The following is a 24,715-nucleotide window of genomic DNA, read 5'->3' as shown; positions in this document are numbered from 1 at the left end:
GGCATGCACCACCACACCAGGCTAATTTTTGTATTTTTAGTAGAGATGGGGTTTCACCATGTTGGTCAGGCTGGTCTCGAACTCTCAACCTCAGGTGATCCACCTGCCTCGGCCTCCCAAAGTGCTGTGATTACAGGTGTAAGCCACCATGCCCAGCTAATACCTTAAATACATATGTATATACACATAAAAGCTTACAAATACAAACTAGTTTATAAATATTTAGATGAGTTAAATCTACTTTTAATAAACCTTTAATAGCTCCTATAATTAAAGTAATTCATTTACCTAGATAGATCACAAATCCCGGCAGTTTATATTTCATTCCCGACTTTGTGGCTATCACGCTACAACTCTGGGCAACTTAAACCTTTCTTTGGTTCAGTTTTCTATGGGGAAAATAGTTGCACTTTGACTCCTTTCAAACACATATTTGGCAGAGCGCAGTGGCTCACGCCTGTAATTTCAGCACTTTGGGAGGCTGAGGTGGAGGGATCACCGAGGTCAAAAGTTCAAGACCCAAAGTACTGGGACTATATAGGCATGTGTCACTGTTCCTGGCCTTAATAATAATAATAATAATAATAATATTATTATTATTATTATTATATTATTGAGATAGGGTCTTGAGCTCTGTTACCCAGGCTGGAGTACAGTGGCATAATCATAGATCACTGCAGCCTCACCTCCTGGGATCAAGCAATCTTCCTGCCTCCTGAGTAGGTGGGACTGCAGGCGCAATAAGAAAAGGATTTTTAATAAGATATCTGGCTTGGCTGGGCGTGGTGGCTCATGCCTGTAATCTCAGCACTTTGGGAGGCTGAGTCGGGTAGATCACAAGGTCAGGAGTTCAAGACCAGCTTGGCCAAGATGGTGAAACTCTGTCTCTACTAAAAATACAAAAATTAACCAGGCACCTGTAATCCCAGCTACTCGGCACGCTGAGGCAGAGAATTCCTTGAACCCAGGAGGCGGAGGTTGTAGTTAGCCGAGATCACACCACTGTACCCCAGCCTGGGCAACAGAGCAAGATTCCGTTTCAAAAAAAAAAAAAAAAGTACCTGGCTATGTGATATAGTTTAAGTACAAATATGAGAATAACCTACATAATCTCTAAGATTTCCTTTAAAATGTTCTTTATATTATTATTATTTTTATTTTTTATTTTTTTGGAGACGGAGTTTCGCTCTTGTTACCCAGGCTGGAGTGCAATGGCGCGATCTCAGCTGACCGCAACCTCCGCCTCCTGGGTTCAGGCAATTCTCCTGCCTCAGCCTCCTGAGTAGCTGGGATTACAGGCACGCGCTACCATGCCCAGCTAATTTTCTGTATTAGTAGAGACGGGGTTTCACCATGTTGACCAGGATGGTCTCGATCTCTTGACCTCGTGATCCACCCGCCTCGGCCTCCCAAAGTGCTGGGATTACAGGCTTGAGCCACCGCGCCTGGCCTCTTTATATTATTAAAAAGTGACATTTCAACTTGGCTCAGCTAACCTTTAAGATTAAAGAAAAAATAAGAAATCAGGCCGGGCGTGGTGGCTCATGCCTGTCATCCCAGCACTTTGGGAGGCCAAGGCAAGTAGATCACCTGAGCTCAGGAGTTCGAGACCAGCCTGAGCAACATGGAGAAACCCTGTCTCTACTAATGATACAAAAATTAGCTGGGCATGGTGGCACATGCCTGTAATCCCAGCTACTAAGGAGGCTGAGGCACGAGAATTCGCTTGAACCCGGGAGGTAGAGGTTGCGGTGGGTCAAGATTGCGCCATTGTACTCCAGCCTGGACAACAAGAGCAAAACTCTGTCCTAAAAAAAAAAAAGAAGGAGAAAAAAGAAAAAATAAGAAATTATAGTGGCATTAAACCATTTTGTTTTAGGGATATTTAACATGGTTCCTGAAGAACCTAACATTTTAGATTTCTTAAATATTCCTATATATTACTACTGTTTCATCTGACTCTTTTTTCTCTATGCTGGCCTAATTCTGTAAGAAAAAAAAAAGGAGCAAGTCCACATGGAAAATAGACACTTTAATAAAATAAAACCTAATTTTGCTAATAAACATATTACTATAGAAAACACAGGTACCACAGAATGTTTCTGGTCATCTGAAGCTCTCACTAACAAAGCTTTAGCAAGCGCTGGAACCCACGATTGAGCAGTTTGGCCTCAAGGTTCTTGAGGGTCCCAGAGACCTACCTAGTTCCACTGTGGAATCCGAAATGCTTCAGGACAAATAAAGAACCATGTGGGGACGGGACTATATAATAACATCTGTGAGGAAAACATGGGATATACCTAACTTGTTATTTTCCTACCCTTATTTTCCCAGTTAGGTAAAAAATGAAATAACCAGAGTGTACAGCACTCCAGACTAGAAACTTCTAATTTAATGGTAGAAGATTATAGGCAAGATGCAGTGGCTCACGTCTGTAATCCAAGCACTTTGGGAGGCTGAGGCGGGATCACCTAATGCCAGGAGCTCCAGACCAGACTGGCCAACATGGTGAAACTCCATCTCTACTAAAAATACAAAAATTAGCTGGGCATGGTGGTGCTTGCCTGTAGTCCCAGCTACTCAGGAGGCTTGAGGCACAATAATCGCTCGAACCCAGGGGTGGAGGTTGCACTGAGCTAAGATCGCGCCACTGCACTCCAGACTCAGTGACAGAGTGAGACCCTGTCTCAGAACAACAACAACAACGACAACAACAACAACAACAAAGATTATAGTATATTTTTTAAATTCAGACATTACTAAGGATACAAAAGATTTACTGATATAAGCACAGTTCTGGTAACTAAGACAATTCACTAAACTTCTAAGGTAACAGGATGAGCATACTATTTACTATTCACAAAAACATCTGCTTGCTATACCAGAAGAATCTAAGCAGAAGTCAAATTTTATAGAAGTACATAATGAACAAAGAAAAAAACAATATTAAAGATCTATAAATCAGAGACTGTTCAACAAAATTCAGGAGTTTTTATACTTTCAAAGAAGATAAACACCAGAGGAAATATTTTTCTCCAAGATGTAGGTCATACACAAAATCACAAGAGAGGTGAGTTGGATGATCTTCATTCCCTGAGGATTTCACTAGATCTGCTTTCTAAAATATCTCATATAGCCAGTACTTGGGGACAGGATATCAGATTAGAAGAACTGCCAAATCTGAACAAACTAGTAATCTATCTAATTAAGATTTCCATAGCAAATTACAGCCACTTGTTCCTGAAAGAGATCCTATTCACGAAAAATTTCATGGCCAAATATCAAGAAAGTCTAGGGTTAAAAATAACTTATTACATAAAAGTTATTTTTCTATTTGCTGTCATTGTGCTTCTCTTTAAAGGCATATAGCATTTGCTTCTACTTTACTAAAAAGGCACCTAAATAAAGGTTTGCTTTAGTCCACAAACTACATCTTCAGCCAACATCTCAAAGTATAGACTTCGACAATCTATACTTAAGGATAGCAAGAGAAAACGAGCTGCTTAAATACCCTGAGGAGTTTTCCAACTAAAGGCCAGTAACTTTTTTGGCAGTGCTTTTCCACCAAAACGCCAATTTAAAAAATATATGTATGTATGTATTTATTTTTTTGAGACAGAGTCTCGCTCTGTTGCCCAGGCTGGAGTGCAGTGGGGTGATGTCGGCTCACTACAACCTCTGCCTCACGGATTCAACCTCCTGCCTCAGTCTCCCTAGTAGCTGAGATTATAGGCATGTGTCACCACGCCCAGCTAATTTTTGTATTTTTAGTAGAGATGGGGTTTCACCATGTTGGTCAGGCTGCTCTTGAACTCCTGACCTCGTGATCCGCCTGCCTCAGCCTCCCAAAGTGCTGGGATTACAGGTGTGAGCCACCACACCCAGCTATTTATTTATTTTTGAGATGGAGTCTTGCTCTGTCGCCCAGGCTATAGTGCAGTGGTGTGATCTCGGCTCACTGCGACCTCTGCGTCCTGGGTTCAAGTGATTCTCCTGCCTCAGCCTCCCGAGTAGCTGGGATTACAGGCATGTATGACCATGCCTAGCTGATTTTTTTTATTTTTAGTAGAGATGAGGTTTCCCCATATTGGCCAGGCTGATCTCGAACTCCTGACCTCATGATCTGCTGGCCTCGGCTTCCCAAAGTGCTGGGATTACAGGTGTGAGCCACAGTGCCTGGCCATATTTATTTATTTTTAAAGAGACAGGGTCTTGCTCTCTCAGCCAGGCTGAACTGCAGTTGCGCAATCACAGCTCACTGCAGCCTAGAACTTCTAGGCTCAAGGAATCCTCCCATCTCAGCTTCTTTTTTGTAGTGGCAGAGGTCTCACCATCTTGCCAAGGCTGGTCTTGAACTCCTGGCCTCAAGTGATCCTCCCAAAACAGCCTTCCAAAGTACTAGGATTACAGGCATGAGCTGACACATCCAGCTGAAAAGCCCAATTCTTAATCTGATAACAGGTCAGAAATCTCATCTTCATTAGAAAGGGACTCAGATAAAATAACGACACAACACACTTGAAGGCTAAAATTAGTCAACATGAAGTGCCACACTTGAGGAATGATTTTCCTTTTTCAGGTCACTTTCTTGTTTGTTTTGGCATGTCAAGTCAAATTCTACAGTTTCCATTTCTGTTTAAACCAGGAATCCAAATTCAATTGAGATACTCTAGTTCAGTGGTCCGTAACCCCTGGGCTGTGGGCCAGTACGGTGGCCTGTTAGGAACCAGGCGCAGGCAGAGCAGGAGGTGAACAGCTGCCAAGTGAGCATTACCATTGAGCTCTGCCTCCTGCCAGATCAGCAGGGTATTAAGGTTTTCATAGGAGTGTGAACCCTACTGAGAACTGCACATATGAGGGAAGGGTGCATGCTCCTTATAAGGTGGAACAATTTCATCTCAAAACCATCCCCCATACAATTCTTCCACGGAAAAATCATCTTCCACGAAACTGGTCCCTGGTGCCAAAAAGGTTAGGGACTGCTGCTCCAGTTAACAGAGCTAAAACAAAAAGTCTTACCTTAAGGCTTTCCTCAGTGTCTCTATACAGGCCACTATGATCTTGGGGTTCTTATTGTCCAAGCCTTTCAGGAGCTCTTCTTGAACAGCCTCTCCTTTCTCAATCTCTATGTACATAAGACAGATCTCTATGCCCAGCTCCTTGGCTTTGGCTTTTGGTTGGTTGAAGACTTTACTTACAACGCCTGACACAACTTCTCCTGTGGTTCTGTAATATATATTATAAAGAACAAAAACCCCACCTTATAGTAAGAATCAGAAAAAGGTCATGGAAAGGGTATACAAGTACTTTAACAAATGCTAGAAATACGGTAATTGAGTCTTTACTTTTTAAATTTATGTTCAAGAATATTTTAAAAACTTACATTAAATATAAAATTTTAAGACAAGTGTCATAGCAGGCACAGTATCAGTTTATAAATGTAGAAAATTCAAATAAAAAAGCAAAGATCCCTTGAAATACCACCACCCAGAGAAAACTCCTTTCAACTTTTTGATATCCCTCCTTCCAGACCTTTCTCTAAGCGTGTGTGTATATGGACATACAAATAAACTTTACAAAAGTAGGGTTACAGAATGCTTGCTTTTAAATTTTTTTTTTTTTTTAAAGAGACAGGCTCTTGTGCTGTCACCCAGCTGGAGTACAGTGGTGGGATTTTAGCTCACTGTAACATCAAACTCCTGGGCTCAAGTGATCTTCCTGCCCCAGCCTCCTGAGTAGCTTGGACTACAGGCACATGCCACTGCATGTGGCCAAAAGCATTTTAAAGTCATTTAAAACACCTTTTAGAAAAAGAGAATTTCTTCACAAAGGGAATAGATGTGAACCTTTAATAACAAAAGACTGCTCTTTACTCCTTGATAAGACTTTACATTAACTTTACTGCTTTGCATCTCTTCTAAATGAAATGAAACCTATACTACTAGGAATTAGAAGAACTGAGTGGGTTGAGATTACATGCAGCATTTATCAAAAAACAGCCTCTGGTATTAGAAGAGAAATTAAAAAGTGATAGTTTTTAAATTTTGAAACACGAGTTTCGCTCTTGTTGACCAGTCTGGAGTGCAATGGCACGATCTTGGCTCACTGCAACCTTTGCCTCCAGGGTTCAAGTGATTCTCCAGTCTCAGCCTCCTGAGTAGTGGGGATTACAGGCATGTACCACCACACCCGTCTTATTTTGCATTTTTAGTAGAGACAGGGTTTCTCCACGTTGGTCAGGCTGGTCTCAAACTCCCGACCTCAGGTGATCCGCCTGCCTTGGCCTCCCAAAGTGCAGGGATTACAGGTGTGAGCCACCACACCCGGCCGTAAAAAGTGATAGTTTTACTAATGGTAAAGGAAACCCAGTGATGCCAAATTAATGATGTTCAATTAATGATGACCTTTATTGGTATAATCTTTTAAGTAAGACAAGTATATATTTCTTGTGCAATTAAGTCAAGTGTTTCAACTGTTTTTTTATATGGAGAGTTCCTTTCAATGACACAGAAAATCAGGTCTATGAGGTATGGGATAGTAGAATGACTAGAAATCTGTCATTCACAGATCAAGTTAAATAGGCCAGGAGTCACTAAGGTTTAGTCAGCATTACCTCCCCCAAGAAATAAAAATGCCCTAATGAATACAGGGAGAAAGATGTGATTCTAAGATCACCTACCTAAGAACCCTTGTAAAAAATTTAGTTTTTTATAATGCCCAAATGTCTTCAATGAAATTCTGGTAATTCCTTTGCTGACGATCTCTCAGTTTCTTTTTGAAGTTACTAAAGACTCTTCCTTTAGTTAAGAATAACTCCCATACAAAAAGCTTAAAGAGAAAACCACTTGCTCATTAAACCTTAAGGTAAACCCTCAATATTTTATTTCTATCTTACTCCTCTACAGATCTCTTATACCATTTAGATTTCTGAGAATAAAGACTGGATGAAAAACAAGTATCAAAGAACTATGAAAGTAAGAAAATTCATCTATGCTAAAACTGCTAGTAACTAAGGATAGTGATTTACAAACATACATAATTATGTAACATCAAACAGGGGTTTTTATCAGTAAAGTTGGAAAGAAAGTACTTACTTTCCTGCTACATGGGCATTTTCAACATAAACAAGTGCAGCTTCTAATCCTTTCAACTGAACCACTGCATTGGAATCAGTGACAAATTTTTTGATCAATCCTAAAAATTTGGACCATTCTGGGCTCTTTTCATCCTTTATTTTCTGGAAGATCTTCAGGGCCTCTTCATACCCACTTAACCTTGCTTTCCACAGCTAAAAGAAAAGTAGTATTTTGAAACAAAACAGAATTTAATGATATTATCATCTACTGCTAATTTGGGGGGGAGGGTGTGACAGTAAAAATGAATACCCTGTGTCAGGCAATTTGAACAAAGGACCTCAAGACTTAGAAACAAAAAAAGAGTTTAAGAAATTGGCAGTTTTCAAAAAAGGTTAGCTAATAAACTTCTTACAAGTATTTAGTGTTTATGATACTCTCCCAAGGCCACCTAAAATTCATAATAGGCCATTATAAATGAATCTCACATTGTATCTAAGAATTAGTTATTATTTCTTTAGAATATGATATTAAAGGTGTGACAACTCAAACATGAGAAATCACCCTGATGAAACTGCCCTATCTCCAAAGTATATGCTGTTTTTTGGTTCTATTTTTGCATAATCATTAGGCAGCTTTATACTATACTGTATATTAATTTCAGCTGGTAGATTTCAGGCATTTTTACTAAGGTATTCTTTTTTCATTAATTTATTCAACAGGTGTTTAGTAAATAAAAATCAGTTCCTCTCTGGCCCTTGTGGAGCTTATACTCCAGTAGGAGGGGACATTAAGCAATCATACAAATATGTTTAAAATTAAGAAACCATTAAATACTACAAAGGAGAAAAAACTTGGTGCTATGAAAGCGAACATTATAAAAGGCTTAGTCTGACTTAGTGTTAAGAAAAATCTTCCTGAGAAACTGGTAATTGAGCTGAGCCCTAAAAGATAAATATGAAAGAGCGGCAAAGGGGAAGAAAGAACATTCCAGAAGGAACAGTATACTCTAAGGCCCTATGGCAGCAAGGAATATGGTATTTCCCACTCCTATAAAGAAGGAGAAAGGGACCATGGTACAAAATGAGCTGGAGAGGACTGGAAAAGGCCAGACCATGCAGGACTATGAAGGTCAAATAAAGATTCCACTCATTATTCCAAGAGCAATGGGAAAGCAATGAAATGATATGGGGGCAATTAAATGAGATGCTAGTTTATGGGATGATCAAATTTGTATTTACTGTGTTAGGCATTAGTAAAAAATTAGATGTTTGTCCTCAACACTATTAGATCACAGAGACAGAACGATCAAAATATGATTGAAAAACAAATAATTTACATGTTATTTGTTTAAATGAAAATGTAATTTGGGGCAGGTGCTATGCTCACAGAAAAAAACTGCTCCTTCTAAGGAAAGAATGCTTCCTAACCCACTATAAGATGCTTTCATTAGGAAGAAGGCATTACCTATTCTGCAACATTAGAGTGAAGTATAACGTAAATTAACATCATAGTTGTACATTTACTAACCAATTTAAACCAGGTTTATTTATTTTTTTAATTGGGCAACATCTCATTCTATAAAGCAGAATGAGTGTTCCCTAAACCAGATTTAATATCTCTATTTTTAAGTTTCAAAAACATTATAAGTGCTCAAAAAAATGAAAAAAAAAAAAAGTACCAAATCACATAAGACTGAAAAACTCTTAGCACATATTAACCAATCAAACATTGGAAAATCTTTAATAGATTTATCGATTTTTGTCTGCTCCTTTCAGTGAGAAAATACATTATCTACCAAGAAAAGCATTATACATAGCTACAATTCTAATTAAGTTCCAAAATCTCCCCAAAATTTGTTTTGTTGCAATTTAATGTACTACATACCAACAATTTCTATCTAATTAAAATAAAAACCAATTAGTTCACTATTAATCTGGCCTTATTTGAAGAGCTACATGTTGATTTTTGAAATGGTATTCAGCCTTGGCTAATTTATTATATAGGATGAAGGAGTGGTTCTGTGGAGAATATAGGGACCATGGCTCCAAATTTCTACTCTACATAGGTAGAACTGTATGTATACAACTGTGTAGGTTAGTATATTTTATTCAGTATTTTTAGTAATTAACAACCATAAATCTTGAATACTCAGATTCAAAACAAACTTTAAAAGAACTGTCAAGAACATACAGTGGCTAAACTGAGGACTTTCGGTAGAATAAATTTACAAGAAGAAATGGAATTCTAAAATCTACCAAATGGTAGATATTTGCAGTTTGCAAAATGATTAAAAATGAAAGAAACTACAGGTATAGTTAGGGAAAAAAATAAGATAATCTGAAAGGATACCCACCAAATAATGACATGATATGACAAATTGTCTCTTGTTAGCTTAAACTAGAAAAGAAAGATAGGTAGATTTTGAGGGTAGATATTGGAATCCAGATTATATAGATCAAAGAACCTAAAAAATGCTGGAGTTCTAAGACCAAATTCAGAACACATCTCCAAAGAAGAGTCTCTAATAAAATATTAATAAGCACTTAGGTACCAGAAGTACATTGTACTGTATACAGAAGGAGATGACAAAACTAGTCAGTTACTAACTTTTTACAGATACCACTTACTTTTCACTAACATATTTTCTTTGAATTATTTCCAGAGACTCAAAAAAATTTTTAGTTGAGCTAGAGAAACCTATTTTTAATGAGAAAAAGTAACATATATCTAACAAGGCATCAGTATTTTTGAAATTGCCAATGTTTTCACAGGCTTCTAAGTAAGATGATAGTGTAAATGCTGACAAAACAAGCCAATGACACTGAAAATCAAATTCCAGAAGAGTCTTACCTTGTGTTCACATTTCTGATCAACTGGCAGTTTCAACCACTCACTGTCATCTCCCATTGTGCTTCCAGGTTTTCCTTAGAATTAAAAGTAAGAATCTGGTCAGATAAAGGTAGATACTTATTTACTCTAGCAATCAGGCAGTCTCTTAAGACAAAAATAACTTTTCTTAGGTCATTATCTTATTCCTGCAACAAGAAGAGTAAAAATCCCATTCTTTGGTCAGATGCCCACTTAATTCAATTAATACAATTTTTTTTAAAGAAAATCACTTAGAAAACTGCACGCAGTGGGTCACACCTGTAATCTCAGCACTCTGGGAGGCTGAGGTGGGTAGATCACCTGAGGTCAGGAGTTCAAGACCATCCTGGTCAACATGGTGAAACCCCACCTCTACTAAAAATACAAAAATTAGCTAGGCATGGTGGCACATGCCTGTGGTCCCAGCTACTCGGGAGGCTGAGGCAGGAAAACTGCTCGAACCTAGGAGGTGAAAGTTGCAGTGAGCCGAGATCATGCCACTACACTCCCACTTGGGCAAAAGAGTGAGACTCCATCCCCAAAAAAATAAATAAATTGCACTGGTACAGCAGCGAAAGAAAAAGAAAATAAATAAATAAATAAATAAATAAACAAAGTCGCTCAAAAAATCTAAATCTAAATCTAAATATACAAATATTCCAGCCTAGGCAACATGGTGAAACCCTGTCTATACTAGAAATACAAAAATTAGCCAGGCATGTAGTGTGTGCCTGTAGTCCAAGCTACCCAGGTAGCTGAGGTGGGAGGACTGCTTGAACCCAAGAGACAGAGGTTGCAGTGAGCTGTGATTATACCACTGCACTCCAGCATGGGCAACAGAGCAAGACCCTGTCTCAAGAAAACCCAAAAATCTGTTTTTTAAAAAATGATGCTTATATTTTCCCAAATGGAACTTCTTAGGGAGGAAAACAAAGCTAGAATAAAGCTGAATTGCTGAGCTATTTGGCCTTTTAAAAGGCCAAGAAAAGGCCGGGCGCGGTGGCTCAAGCCTGTAATCCCAGCACTTTGGGAGGCCGAGGCGGGTGGATCACGAGGTCAAGAGATCGAGACCATCCTGGTCAACATGGTGAAACCCCGTCTCTACTAATACAAAAAATTAGCTGGGCACGGTGGCGCGTGCCTGTAATCCCAGCTACTCAGGAGGCTGAGGCAGGAGAATTGCCTGAATCCAGGAGGCGGAGATTGCGGTGAGCCGAGATCGCGCCATTGCGCTCCAGCCTGGGAAACAAGAGCGAAACTCCGTCTCAAAAAAAAAAAAAAAAAAAAAAAAAGGCCAAGAAAAAAGTTTTGGAGAAAGTCATACTTTCACCTAGAATTACTTATAGAAAATAATCAATATGGAAAAATGTTGATCCTGCCAAGCTCCCTACCCAATTCTAGCAAACATGACCAATCAATGTTTACATAAATGAGTATAAAATCAAATCCCTGAATGAACGTTTATACATATTCTTTATGTAAACCATTTTTTTTTTATTGCATTTTAGGTTTTGGGGTACATGTGAAAAACATGCAAGGTTGTTGCATAGGTGCATATGTGGCAGTGTGATTTGCTGCCTTCCTCCCCTTCACCTATATCTGGCATTTCTCCCCATGCTATCTCTCCCCAACTCCCCACCCGCCGCTGTCCCCCCCTCTCCCCCAACAGACCTCAGTGTATAGTGCTCCCCTCCCTGTGTCCATGTGATCCCATTGTTCAATACCCGTCTATAAGTGAGAACATGCGATGTTTGATTTTGTGTTCTTGTGTCAGTTTGCTGAGAATGATGGTTTCCAGGTTCATCCATGTCCCTACAAAGGACGTGAACTCATCGTTTTTGATGGCTGTATAATATTCCATGGTGTATATGTGCCACATTTTTCCTGTCCAGTCTATCATCGATGGGCATTCGGGTTGGTTCCAGGTCTTTGCTATTGTAAACTGTGCTGCAATGAACCATTTTTTTTTTGAGATGGAGTCTCACTCTGTCACACAGGCAGGAGTGCAATAGCGCCATCTCAGCTCATTTCAACCTCTGCCTCCTGGGTTCAAGCAATTCTCCTGCCTCAGCCTCCTGAGTAGCTGAGATTACAGGTGTGTGCCACCACACCCAGCTAATTTTTGTATTTTTCGTAGAGATGGGGTTTCACTATGTTGGCCAGGCTGGTCTTGAACTTCTGACCTCTTAATCTGCCTGCCTCAGCCTCCCAAAGCACTGGGATTACAGGCGTGAACCACGGTGCCTGGCCATAAACCATTTGTTTTTATGGAAGTTTATAGTCAACATCCTTTTAATAACTTTATGTTACCTATCTTTTTTTTTTTGAGACAGCATCTCGCTCTGTCATTCAGGATGAAGTGGAGTGACATAATCTCAGCTCACTGCAACCTCTGCCTCCCAGGCTCAAGCAATCCTTCCACCTCTGCCTCCTGAATAGCTAGGAGTTGCTAGGACTACAGGTGTGCACCACCATGCTCGGCTAATTTTTAAATTTTTTGTAGAGACGAGGTCTCGTTATATTGCCCAGACTGGTCTTGAATGCCTGGGCTCAAGCAATCCCACCAATCATGAGCCACCACACCTATGCTATCTATCTAGATAACACCTTTTTTTTATTATTATAAAAGTAATGTGTGTTAACTGCAGAAAATTTAGTAACTACAGAAAAAACATAAGTATTAAAACACAATTTCACCACCACCTAATAATCATGATGAACACTACAGTATGTATCCACTTGACTCCTTCCAGTTTTTTTTCAATATACATGTAGTATATAAATTATATGAAAAAGAGAAGCATAATCCTCTTATAACATTTTTCTTACATGATTACAAACATTTTCCCAGATTTGAGAATATGATGTTTAAAGTCTACAGAGCACTCCATTTTACAAATGAATGTACCATAATTACCAACCCTACTACTGGACATTTAAATTGTTTCCAATTTCTTTCTTTTTTGACACAGGGTCTCACTCTGCCACCCAGGCTGGAGTGCAGTGGTGTGATCCCAGCTCACTGCAACCTTGACCTCCCAGGCTCAAGCAATTCTCCCAACCTGCGCCTTCTGGGTTCAAGCAATTCTTTAGCCTCAGCTTCCCAAGTAGCTGGGACTATAGGCATGTGTCACCATGCTCAACTAATTTTTTAGTTTTTGCAGAGATGGGGGTCACTATGTTGCCCAGGCTGGCCAATTTTTCAATATTATAATAACATAGACAAGGTCCTGCTTAATTCTCCATCCCTAGTTCTGGCCCGACATAAAATATGTTTTCAATAAATATTTGCTTATTTAATATATACTCTGGTAGCATGAATATATACTCTGGTAGTATCTATTCTGAATCAGGCACTGTGCAAAGTACTTTTTAAACATGCTAATTCACTTTGCACTAACATCATCTACATGAAATAAAGATATTCTCCTCATTTTACATACTAGGCTCACAAAGATTAAGTAACCTAACAAAACAATTAAACTAAGATTCAAAGTCTATGCTTCTTCCTTCACGTTTTGTTCCCTCCCATCACAAAGAAGAAAATATCCCAGAGAAATAATTGTAAAAGCTTATTAGGATATGTGGAAGGAACTTTCATTAAGACTTCTCTTCAAAATCCCTAGGATGGCCATGAAACAGCAGCAGTGTAATTTAAAGGAGTCAAGTCTTAATAGAGAATCTCAGGAACTCAAATACAGCAATGATGGGAGACAGAATAATACAACAGTTTGGAAAACAATATGGCATTATCAGATACGAATGCCCTACCATCCAGCAAACCCATTCCTAGCTATATAGTCTAGAAACTGATGCAAATTACACCAGAAGACCTATACAGGGATAGTTACAGCAATGTTCTTTGTAATAGTCAAAAACTGGAAACACCTCACATGTTCATCAAACTGTGCTTTTCTTTTTTCTTTTTTTTTTGAGATGGAGTCTCACCCTGTCACCCAGGCTGGAGTGCAGTGGCGTGATCTGAGCTCACTGCAACCTCTGCCTCCCGGGTTCAAGCAATTCTCCTGCCTCAGACTCCTGAGTAGCTGGGATTACAGGCACGTGCCACCACACCCTGCTAATTTTTTTGTATTTTTAGTAGGGATGGGGTTTCACTATATTGGCCAGGCTGGTCTCGAACTCTTGACCTTGTGATCCGCCCGCCTCGGCCTCCCCAAGTTCTGGGATTATAGGCATGAGCCATAATGCCCGGCACAAACTGTGCTTTTCAAACTCAGGACCAGTCTTTCCCCCATCACCCCCATCAACTGAATACTGGTATCTCTGTAAAATACAATAAAAATTATTAGATCTGTGTATTTTTTAAGTTGAATGCCAAATGGTCCAGCTGCTGTGAATGCTAAATGATCTAGCTGCTGTGTAAAACCATTTGGAAGTTTCTCAAAAAGTTAGAGTATCATATAGGGATGAACAGACTGATCTGAATTTTATAAACAGCAGAAATCAAGTTTTTGCTACACAGTAGAGATTGATGCCTAAAAAGCAAATAAAATTGCCAACAAAGAAAAGCATTAATAAAATTAATTTGAACTATTTATAATGCTTGCTATGGTTTATTTGCTCTAGTCCCTACTAAATACACATATTCAGAAATTTCAATTATTCAGGGCTCTCAGGAGATTTTATCCCAGTCTAAAACAAAGGAAAATGCAAGGAGTCGAGCTAAAATAAATATGTTTTACAGAAATATTATAATCATATACCATTGATCTAAAAATGTCTTCCTAAGAGCTCAAATACCATATAGTCCACATTGTCGCTAAAAAGGTTTAGAGGTAATTGTTTATTTTTAGACTAGAGGTTAAGAAATGTTTTCAAGGTTATACACGAAGGTAGAACTTAGAATAAATTCCAAATTGTCTGATTTTTCAGTTTAGTGTTCAAATAAATAACAAATCGCCTATTAAATAGGCATTATATATCCCATCATAAAAGAGATCCCCAAATCTATTCATTTCCTCATTAACCAACCAGTTAAAAATAAGGGACAGAGAGATTAAGTCATAAGTAATATTAGAGTTGGGCCCAGAACCTATGTCTCCCACTTCCCAGTCTACATCTCTTCCCTACAACCCATGGGCCCAAGTATGGTGTCTTTTTAGTTTAAATTCCTGTATTTTGACAGTCTATAAGAGTAATTACAGAGCTACTATACAGATTATTTTCTCTTCTACTTAGAAAGAAGCATTGGCAGTACAACTATTTTAGGCAAATTCCCAAGCTCTTGACCTACAAAAGTTCTTCACTATCACAATACAAGAGTTCTGGAACTATGATTACCATTCCTGGACTCTCACTTCTGGCTAAGGAGATGCTATTCTAGAAGCATAGAATGATTCTAACAGAAGTTTGAGAAAAAATTCTGCTCCATCAAAAAGCAACTCCTTTGAATGATTACTGAGTGTCATGACACAGTCATTAAAAAAATTATTTTAAAAATGCATATATATGCCCAGAAATCTACTTAAACCATGTCTAGGAAGGACAACTAGATTAAAGAAATATAACAACTATGTAACTGTCATAAAGAATTTAAATTTTTGATTACTTAGCCAAAATCTGACAAAATCCCATCTCTGAGTAGCAGGTGGCAAAACTGACAAGACTTTCTCTCAAATTAAAAAAACCTCACTGTCTCCAGGTATTTTCTATTAACAAGAAGAAGTGTTATTCTCTTGCTTGAGTATTCTGCATTGCCAGGGGGCCAGAAATCCAAACTGTTTTCTAGCAGGTTATCTCAAACTTTGTTGTGTTTGTTTTCCTATTCTTGGGATGGTGGCCTCCCACAAATTCCTTCAAAGAGGGAGAGGGTTAAAGAGCTGTCTCTTTCACATTGTGCTCTTCCTATCAGCAGGAAAGGAGGTTAACTGGACTCTTCCTAATAGATGATCACTGTCAACATATCCAAAAGGGGGAGGGGGGATACCAACACAGGCCTCTGGACAGACAGAAAGCTAAACCTGGCTGAGAATTAGGGCAACTCGGAGTTACTGCTCCACTGTACCAAGGTGGCTGAAAACCTAATGCTTACTCATCCCAAAGCTACCAAGGTCTTCAAATACCAGGCTAAGGATCCAAGGCCCAGAGCAAGAGATTCAGCTCCACCCATTCAGCTCAAATGGGTCAATACTCTGGTAAAAGCAACCCTCTCCTCATCCCAAGTAAGAACCAGGCTGGGGCAGACCCAGGTTGTGGGCACTGCTCACCCACTGCATACCCAAACAAGTACACTACGGCTGCTGTCACCACCCAGAAGTAGAGCAGATGCCCTGGCTTTAGCTCACTGCAGCCGGCATTGTTTACGCTCTTTCATCGCCTTAGCCTCTGATAGGCCAGGAAAGTCCCCAATACTGTCCACCAGGACTTCCAGCACGGTCGCGGGATGCTTGCCCCTTGCCCGCAGTTTGACACTTACGCTCCCTGGGAAGGGAGAGGTCAAGGGACCTAAGGTCCGAGCAGGATCGATCAGCAGGAATACCCGGCAGGCTGAGGCGGTGGCGGCAGCATTGGTGCGGCGGCCGCTGGGAAACGCCTCCTCCGAGGGCGGGGCTCAGAGCGCCACAGTCAGAGTGCCCGCCCCACCCTCCAGTTCCCCTTTCCGCACACACTGAAAGCTTAAAGGGACCGCAGTGTATCTTTGCCCAGAAGTTTGCAGGCCTCAGGCGTTGCTTCCAGGTCAGAGGCTTTCCAAGGTAAGGGACAAATGAAGGACCAACTAGGAAGACTGCTGCAGTTGGGGGGACCCCTTTTTTTGGTGGTAATACCCGTAATATTCCAGAAACAAAGGAGTTGACCAGTTCTCACTATCACAGTCCTAATCCCTCCTCGAAGGGTGAAAAACGTTAAAGCAGGTAACAGCCAAAGCAAGGTAAATACATATTCCTTCATTATATGTAAGCTGCTTACTCCATTAACCTCCCTTGGACTCGAGCAGTTCTTCAAATGGCAACTCAAAGGCCCAGAAAAGATCCTACAATGCTCCACCTCACCCATTCATGGACTTCCTTCTTTACAACACTGGAGGAACTCTGGACAATGACACAAGATAGGTAGGAAAGTAACAGAAGGTAAAACAGAAAAATACCGGCCTGGGCAACAAAGTGAGACCCCATCTGTACAACAAATAAAAAAATTAGCTGGACATGGTAATGCACACCTGTAGTCCTAGCTACTCCAGAGGCTGAGGAGGGAGGATTCCAAGCTAGGACTAGGCTGCAGTGAGCCAGATTGCACCACAGCACCCGACCCTGAACAACCGAATGAGACCCTAAGCCCATAAAAGAAAAAACAACAACTTCCCCTTCTTGTATCTAAAGTGTGATCTTTCAAAAATGGACTTATAAGTCAATGTAAACAAATGTAAAAGTCTATGTAATCTTGCATGCCAACACAATTGTAATGTGCAGTCATATAATTTAATACGAAGGCTTCTTAAGAAAATTGTAGTAGAAACAACATTAATATTTCAAGGAGTTGTCTTAGGGTCTGAGATCTCCAAAGGTTGGCAATTAGTTTTTATTTTCTTTTTTCATAGGAGGAGTTTATCCTGGATCCTAGTTTACAAGGTTTGGCTGCATTTTATGTCTCCCATCATACCAACAGGAAAGATATGTGCTTTTTAAAGTCTGTATTACTCCACCTAATTTAGATGAATCAATACACCTCCTTAAATCCGTAGGCCATCATTAGATCAGTATGGGAATCAATGTAGAAAGGTTAAAAGACCATTTGTAAGTAAACCAATGTCTCCTATCCCGAACAAGAGTTCAAGCAGAAATTTAAGAATCCAAAGGATAGGAATGAAGATTCCTTCACCAGGGAGCAGACTCAGGTTACTCTTATTCTTAAGGTTTTAGAAAACCCTAAGCTAAAGTTGCCAAGTATCATTTCCTTACTTGGGTGGGTGGGGGGGCGGTGGGTAACTGTTTGCAGATCAGCCTTTCTCATCAGATTGTGAGTGCCTCAAGGGCAAGGGCTGGAATGTATCTTAATTGTCTTTTTCTCCCAGTGTGTGATACAATATAAGTACCCAACAAATATTTATCACAAGAGGTATGACCAATACTTTCTGTTATACAGCAGTCTAGTGAAACAGGACTTCAGTTAACTGCAATAAACATAGCACAATGAGTGTATGTGTGCATGCACACACAAACGGATAATACCCTGTGCTGTGCTTATTAGTAAATTAAACATTTTAAACATTAGAGAAAAAGATCTACTAACAGTCACCAAAAAAAAAGCCAAATACTGTATGATCCCACTTTTATAAGGCATGCAGTCAAATTCATAAATTCATAGAACCAGAAAGTAGAATGGTAGTAACCAAAGACAGGGTGGCGGGGAGAGGGGGGTTGCTTGGGAGGGGGATAAGAGAAATATTTAGATAGAGTTTCAGACTAGCAAGATGAGAAAGTTCTGGAGATCTGTTTCATAACAATGTGAATATACTTAACACTATTAAACAGTAGACTTAAAAATGTTTAAGATGGCAAATTTTATACTATTTTTACCACACACAAAAAATGAGACATTAATCTATACAAAAATTGCTTTGCAGATATTTAAAGAAAACAAAATATAGAAGACACAAGTAAATATATACAGTTGACCCTTGAACAACATGAATTTGAACTTCCCAGGTTGACTTGCATGTGAATTTTCTTTTGCCCTTGTCACCCCTAAGACAGCAAGACCAACCCCGCCTCTTCCTCAGCCATTCAACATGAAGATGACAAGGATGAAGACCTTTATGATGATCCACTTCCATTTAATAAATAGTAAATATATTTTCTATTTATTGGGCTACAAAATGAGACCTGTCTCTAAAAAAGAAATAAAAAGTTAGCTGGGCATGGTGGTGCATGCCTGTTAGTCCCAGCTACTCGGGAGGCTGAGGTGGAAGGATTGCCTGAGCCCAGGACTAGTGAGCCAAGAGTGCACCACAGCACTCCACCCTGAATAATGGAGCGACAAAAAATACTTTTTCCTTTTTATGATTTTCTTATTTTTTCCTTTTTCTGATTTTCTTAACATTTGCTTTTCTCTAGCTTACTTTACTGCAAGAATATAATATTTAATACATATAACCTACAAAATATGTGTTAAACAACTGTGTTATCAATAAGGCTTCTGGTCAACAGTAAGCTATTAGTAAAGTTTTGGGGGAGTCCAAAGTTATATGCAAAGTTTCAACTATACAGGGGGATCCCTAACCTCAGCATTGCTCAAGGGTCAAATGTGCCAATGTGGAAGAAATCCATTAACTTTTAAGAAGAAATTTGCAAGACAATATATGAAGTTTAATTCCTTTTTTGTTTACACATATGTATGTGATTTGCCTTACATAAACATTTACATATGCATTTGTGTAGGCTGATAATGACCCCCAAAGAGATCAGGTTGTAATCCCTGGAACTTGTAAATGTTACTTTATTTGGAAAAAGAGTCTTTGCAAATGTGATTAAATTAAGGATCCTGAGATGGGGAGATTACCCCAGATTATCTGGGTGGGTCCTAAAGGCAATCACATACATCCTTATGCGTGAGACAGAGGGAGATTTGACACCATGGAGAAAGTGATATGAAGAGGGATCAGAGAAAGATTAGCACAGGGTAGAGTAAGATGGACACAGGCCTAAGAATGCCAGCAGCCATCAGAAGCTGGAAGAGGCAAGGAACAGATTCTTTCCTAAGGCCTCTGGAGGGAGTGTGGCCCTGATGACTGACATCTTGATGTAGGTCCACAAGACTCATTTTGAATTTCTGGCCTCCAGACTGTGAGAGAATAAATCCCGTTGTTTTAAGCCACCAAGTTTGTGGTCATCTGTTACAGCAGCCATAGGAAAGTAGGACAACATTGTACATGTTTGAATACACATAAACATTTTCTGGAAGAATCTGTAGAATTGTTAACCATGGCTACTTCTGAGAACTGCGTCTAAGGGTTAAGCAAAGAAATTTAAAAAAAAAATAAAAACTTTTACTTTTTACTTGAATACCCATCCATGCCTTCTGATTTTTAATAATGAGCTTCAGTGTCTTTTATAATAATGTTTTTATTTTATTTGTATTTTTTATATTAATTTTTTTCATTTACTTTTTCTTTACTTAGCTCTCACTTAGATGATAAATAATGCTTTTAAAAGCTTTAAAACTAAAATTCCCACTTAGAGCCTTGAAGCTGGATCATCTGTCCATACTCATCCCATAGGCTACACTTCACTTTCCCTCTTAACATTTTTTGTGTGCACAACATCTCCTTTGAAAGAAGGAACTGAGTCTTATTCATTATCCGAGCAATGAGCATAGTACTTTGTACTCTAGTGTAAAATTTCTAAAATGGCACCATTTCATCAAGTCACAGAAGTCTTTTTGTTTTTTGAGACAGGGTCTTGCTCACTGCCCAGGCTGAAGAATGGTGGTGCAATCACCGTTCACTCTAGCCTCAACCTCCCAGGCTCAAGTGAGCCTCCTGCCTCAGCCTCCTGAGTGGCTAGGACTACTGGCGCATGTGCCATCACATCTGTCTAATTTTTAAAATTTTTTATAGAGACAGGGTCTCACTATGTGGTCCAAGCTGGTCTCAAACTCTCAGGCTCAAGCAATGCTCCTGCCTCGGCCTCCCAAAGTGTTGATATTATAGGCATGAGCCACCCCACCTAGCAAGAAGTCTTAAATATACAATAAATGTATCTTTTTTTGTATGTGTTTTTTTTTTGAGATGGAGTCTTGCTTTGTTACTGAGGCTGGAGTGCGGTGGCATGAACACGGCTCACTGTAGCTTTGACCTCCTGGGTTCTGGCAATCCTCCTGCCTCAGTGTCTCATGTGGCTGGGACAACAGGTGTGCCCCACCATGCCCAGCTAACTTTTTTACTTTATATAGAGATGGGGGTCTCACCATCTTGCCCAGGCTGGTTTTGAACTCCTTGACTCAAGTGAACTACCTGCCTTAGCCTCCCAAAGGGCTGGGATTATAGGCATGAGCCACTGAATCTGGTCTTACAAAGAAAATTTTATAGAATATGTATTTCAAATGTGTTGAGAAAACAAGATATATTTAATACAATTCTGAAGTAAATCCTTTTTCAAAGTGAAAAAAATCACTCAGTAAAATTATTTTGAAATTTTCTAAAATTTTTGCCACTGGTTTCCTAGTTAGTTATTTTTTTATTATAAGAGCCACTAAAAGAGGGTAATTTCATTTTTAGGATCTTTCACTTTGGCAAAGCCATGGCAGTACAACAGTTGCTTGAAGTAAATCTTACTGTAGAAAGCTCTACTTGAGATTAAATTTAGTGTAAACCTGGAGTCATGTTGAGCTCTGAAGGTAGACAGATTGAGTTGCAAACCTTGCTCTGCCACAAACTAGCAGATCCTCAGTTTTATTCATCTATTTTTCACAGACTTCTTGAGCACATATTACGTGCTAGGCTCTATCCTAAGCACTTCATATGTATTTACTCATTTAATCCTTAAAACTCCGAAGTTGATATTATTATCCCTATTTAATAATAAGGCAATTGAGGCAGAGAGTAACTTGCCTAACACAACTCAACTAATTATTGCTGTAAAGATTAAATGAGATTTTGCCTTGTACATGTTAAGAATTCCCTCCATAGTCAGGTGTAGTGGCATGCACCTGTAGTCTCAGCTACTCAAGAGGCTGAGGTGGGAGGACTGCTTGAACCCAGGAGGTCGAAGCTATAGTAAGCCGTGACTGAGCCACTGCACTCCAGCCTGGGTGACAGAGCAAGAGCATACCTCAAAAAAAAAAAAAAAAAAAAAAAAAAAAATTCCTTACAAATATTCATATTATTCTCCTGCCCCACAAGTACAATTGTGCTTGTCAGATAATGTGAGGCTATTCGGTGTTAGATGCTCATCTAGATTCGGAGTATAGGTTGTGCACTACAATAGCCCTGGGGTGAAGTACAATGAGACGGTATGAAAGAACAATCTAATCTAGACTGGGGTAGGGGGGATTCAGGGAAGATCTCCCTGTGAAAGTGATACTCAAGCTGAAAACTAAAGGAAATTAATAGGGATTAGCCAAGCAAAGGCAAAAACAGAGAATGTTTCAGGCATGTGTGTGGACCTCTGAAAGACACAGGCAAGAGTAAAGAACAAAAATATGACCTATGTGGCCAAACAAGAGAAAGGCTGACTGGAAAGGTTAAAATCAAACAAATCCAATGACTTTATGCAAGTAAGTACTACTATTAACAGATTTCATGGCAGGTACCAAGCACTCAGTAAACCACAGCTATCATTACTATATTATTATCTCCAATGGAGTTTCGCTCGTTAACCAGACTGGAGTGCAGTGGTGCGATCTCAGTTCACTGCAACCTCCACCTCCTGGATTCAAGTGATTCTCCTGCCTCAGCCTCCTTAGAAGCTGGGATTACAGGCACCTGCCACCATGCCTGGCTAATTTTTGTATTATTTTGTATTATTAGTAGAGACCAGGTTTCACCATGTTGGCCAGGCTGGTCTCAAAAGCCTGACCTCAGGAGATCCGCCCACCTTGGCCTTTTACTATATTACAGTCATCATCCCAGTGTCATTTAGAGATGTTAGTTGACTTCAGACATAAGCCTATATTTCAGTTCTTTGGTGTGACAGCAGCCTAAGTTGGCCTGTAATTCCAGCACTCTGGGAGGCCAAGGCGAGCGGATCACTTGAGGTCAGGAGTTCGAAACCAGCCTGGCCAACATGGCGAAACCCTGTCTATTAAAATTACAAAAATTAGCCAGGCATGGTGGTACACACCTGTAGTCCCAGCTACTGAGCAGGCTGAGGCAAGAGAATCACTTGAACCTGGGAGGCGGAGGTTGCAGAGACACCACTGCACACCAGCCTGGGCACAAGAGCAAAATTCTGTCTCCAAAAAAAAAAAAAAGAAGCCTGTCAGGTTACAGCCCTTAGGACCAAGTCCTCTCAGGTCTAAAACAAACTGCTTCTCTGGGTGTACAAGCAATCCATTCCTTTTTATCCTATGGAAAGCAGATTCATTATTAAACAAATTATGTTATTTGGTGATATTTAAGGGGACTATCCATAGGTTTGGAGGAATCTTCCATATTAAACATTGCTCAAAATTTGTAGGCAGTCCTCTAAAGTGTAAAAATATTTTTATTTACTGCACAGAGATTTTTCTTTTCTTTTTCAGGCAGGGTCTCACTCTGTCGCCCAGGCTGGAGTCCAGTGGCACAAACATGGCTCACTGCTGCCTTGACCTCCCAGGCCCAAGCAATCCTCCCACCTCTGCCTCCTAATAGCTGGATCACAGGCATGCACCATCACTCCCTGCTAATTTTTTTTTTATTTTTCTAGAGATGAGGTCTCTCTATGTTGCTCAGGCTGGCTTTATGTTTTACAGCTTTCTTTTCTTAACCTTGTGATCAAGCTAACACTTCTAGTTATCTTGAAGCAGTGCCTTATTTGTAATTTAGCAATTGATGTAAGAAATTGTGCATAAAAGAGTGAATAGAATCTGTCTGATAGAGGTCAATAAAATTTGTGATTACTGTCAACTAAAAAAAATAAAAAGAGAGTATAAATGAATAATCTTGCACCAATATCCTTTAAAATACAAACATATATTACCTAGCTGTTTTGGTTGAGAGGGCCTAGAAACACTGACATACCACTAGCAAGGAGCAAACGGCAGAGTACCCAGATATTGGTTTCTACCAAGTAAAAGGAACCAGAACTCTTTGGAGAAATGTCTAATTCTAGGGTTGGGGCAGAGAAAATAAAAGATGAGCCTGGAGCATCTTAAAGTACCAGAGAATAAAAAAGTGCTCAGAATGAAAAAAAAAAAATTAAAAAGATAGAGGCATGTCAAAGGGACACAGGAGCCAACCAGAAAGAGCTCCCAACAGTCAAAGCTGGAATTATTCAAGGGAAAAAAAATAGATTACTAGATTACAGAATCTCAAAGTACAGAATTAATATACATAAGTCAATACACACTCACACATACACACTAGTCCATAAGATATAAATAGTTGAATAAAGAAATAAATGGGCGGGAAGAGACAAATCTTCCTTACAAAATTCCAAATATATGTAGATACCCTTACCTCCAGGAAGTGGAATTTAAGTTCTTCACTCACTTTGGGGGTACCCTAGACCTGGCTACTCATTTTCAGAAGAACAGCTACAGAAAGGGAAAAACACTAACTTCAATACTTAACCTAGCAAACACTAACTTAACCAAGTGATCAAGGTTAGTATCACTAATGATTTCACATGGATATCACAAAACCCCTGATATGATACGGTATTCTATGGAATTCTTTCCAAAAACACATTAACTCTTGACTAATCATGAGAAAAACATCAGAGAAAGCCAAAGGGAAGGATAGTCTACAGAACAACTGACTAGCACTCCTCAATATTGTCAAGGTCGTGAAAACAAGGAAAGACTGAGAAACTGCCAAAGACCACAGAAGGCTAATAGAGATGACCACCAAGTACAGTATGTTACCTTGAACTGGATCCTGAAACAGAATGGGGACATGAATAGAAAAACTGTTAAAACACAAACAGAATCTGGAATTTGTTTAAAAGTAACGCTCCAGGCTGGCGCAGTGGCTCACGCCTGTAATCCCAGCACTTTAGGAGGCTGAGACGGGCAGATCACCTGAGGTCAGGAGTTCAAGACCAGCCTGGCCAACATGGTGAAACCTCGTCTCTACTAAAAGGCATGTGTGGTGGCGCACGCCTGTAATCCCAGCT

At 39.6% G+C, this 24,715-nt stretch overlaps 1 protein-coding gene across 2 annotated transcripts in view; it reads right to left on the bottom strand.

The window, feature by feature from the left end:
• The window catches only part of CKAP5 (cytoskeleton associated protein 5), a 113,519-nt gene that overhangs the window by 75,814 nt on the left and 12,990 nt on the right, over window positions 1-24,715 (bottom strand). For both annotated transcript variants that reach the window (XM_064364966.1, XM_064364967.1), the window contains exons 2-4: window positions 9,927-10,000; window positions 7,095-7,288; window positions 5,020-5,226 (exon numbers count right to left, since the gene is read on the bottom strand). In XM_064364966.1, coding sequence (XP_064221036.1) covers window positions 5,020-5,226; window positions 7,095-7,288; window positions 9,927-9,983 — 458 coding nt within the window. In that variant the 5' untranslated portion in view covers window positions 9,984-10,000. The remainder of the gene's footprint in view (window positions 1-5,019; window positions 5,227-7,094; window positions 7,289-9,926; window positions 10,001-24,715) is intronic.

The sequence above is a fragment of the Aotus nancymaae genome, unplaced genomic scaffold, assembly GCF_030222135.1.
Source record: "Aotus nancymaae isolate 86718 unplaced genomic scaffold, 86718_ANA_hifiasm-v0.15.2.pri h1tg000059l, whole genome shotgun sequence".
NCBI lineage: Eukaryota > Metazoa > Chordata > Mammalia > Primates > Aotidae > Aotus > Aotus nancymaae.
Note: the sequence above shows the minus strand (reverse complement) of the source record. Positions and strands in the feature narration are given on the sequence as shown.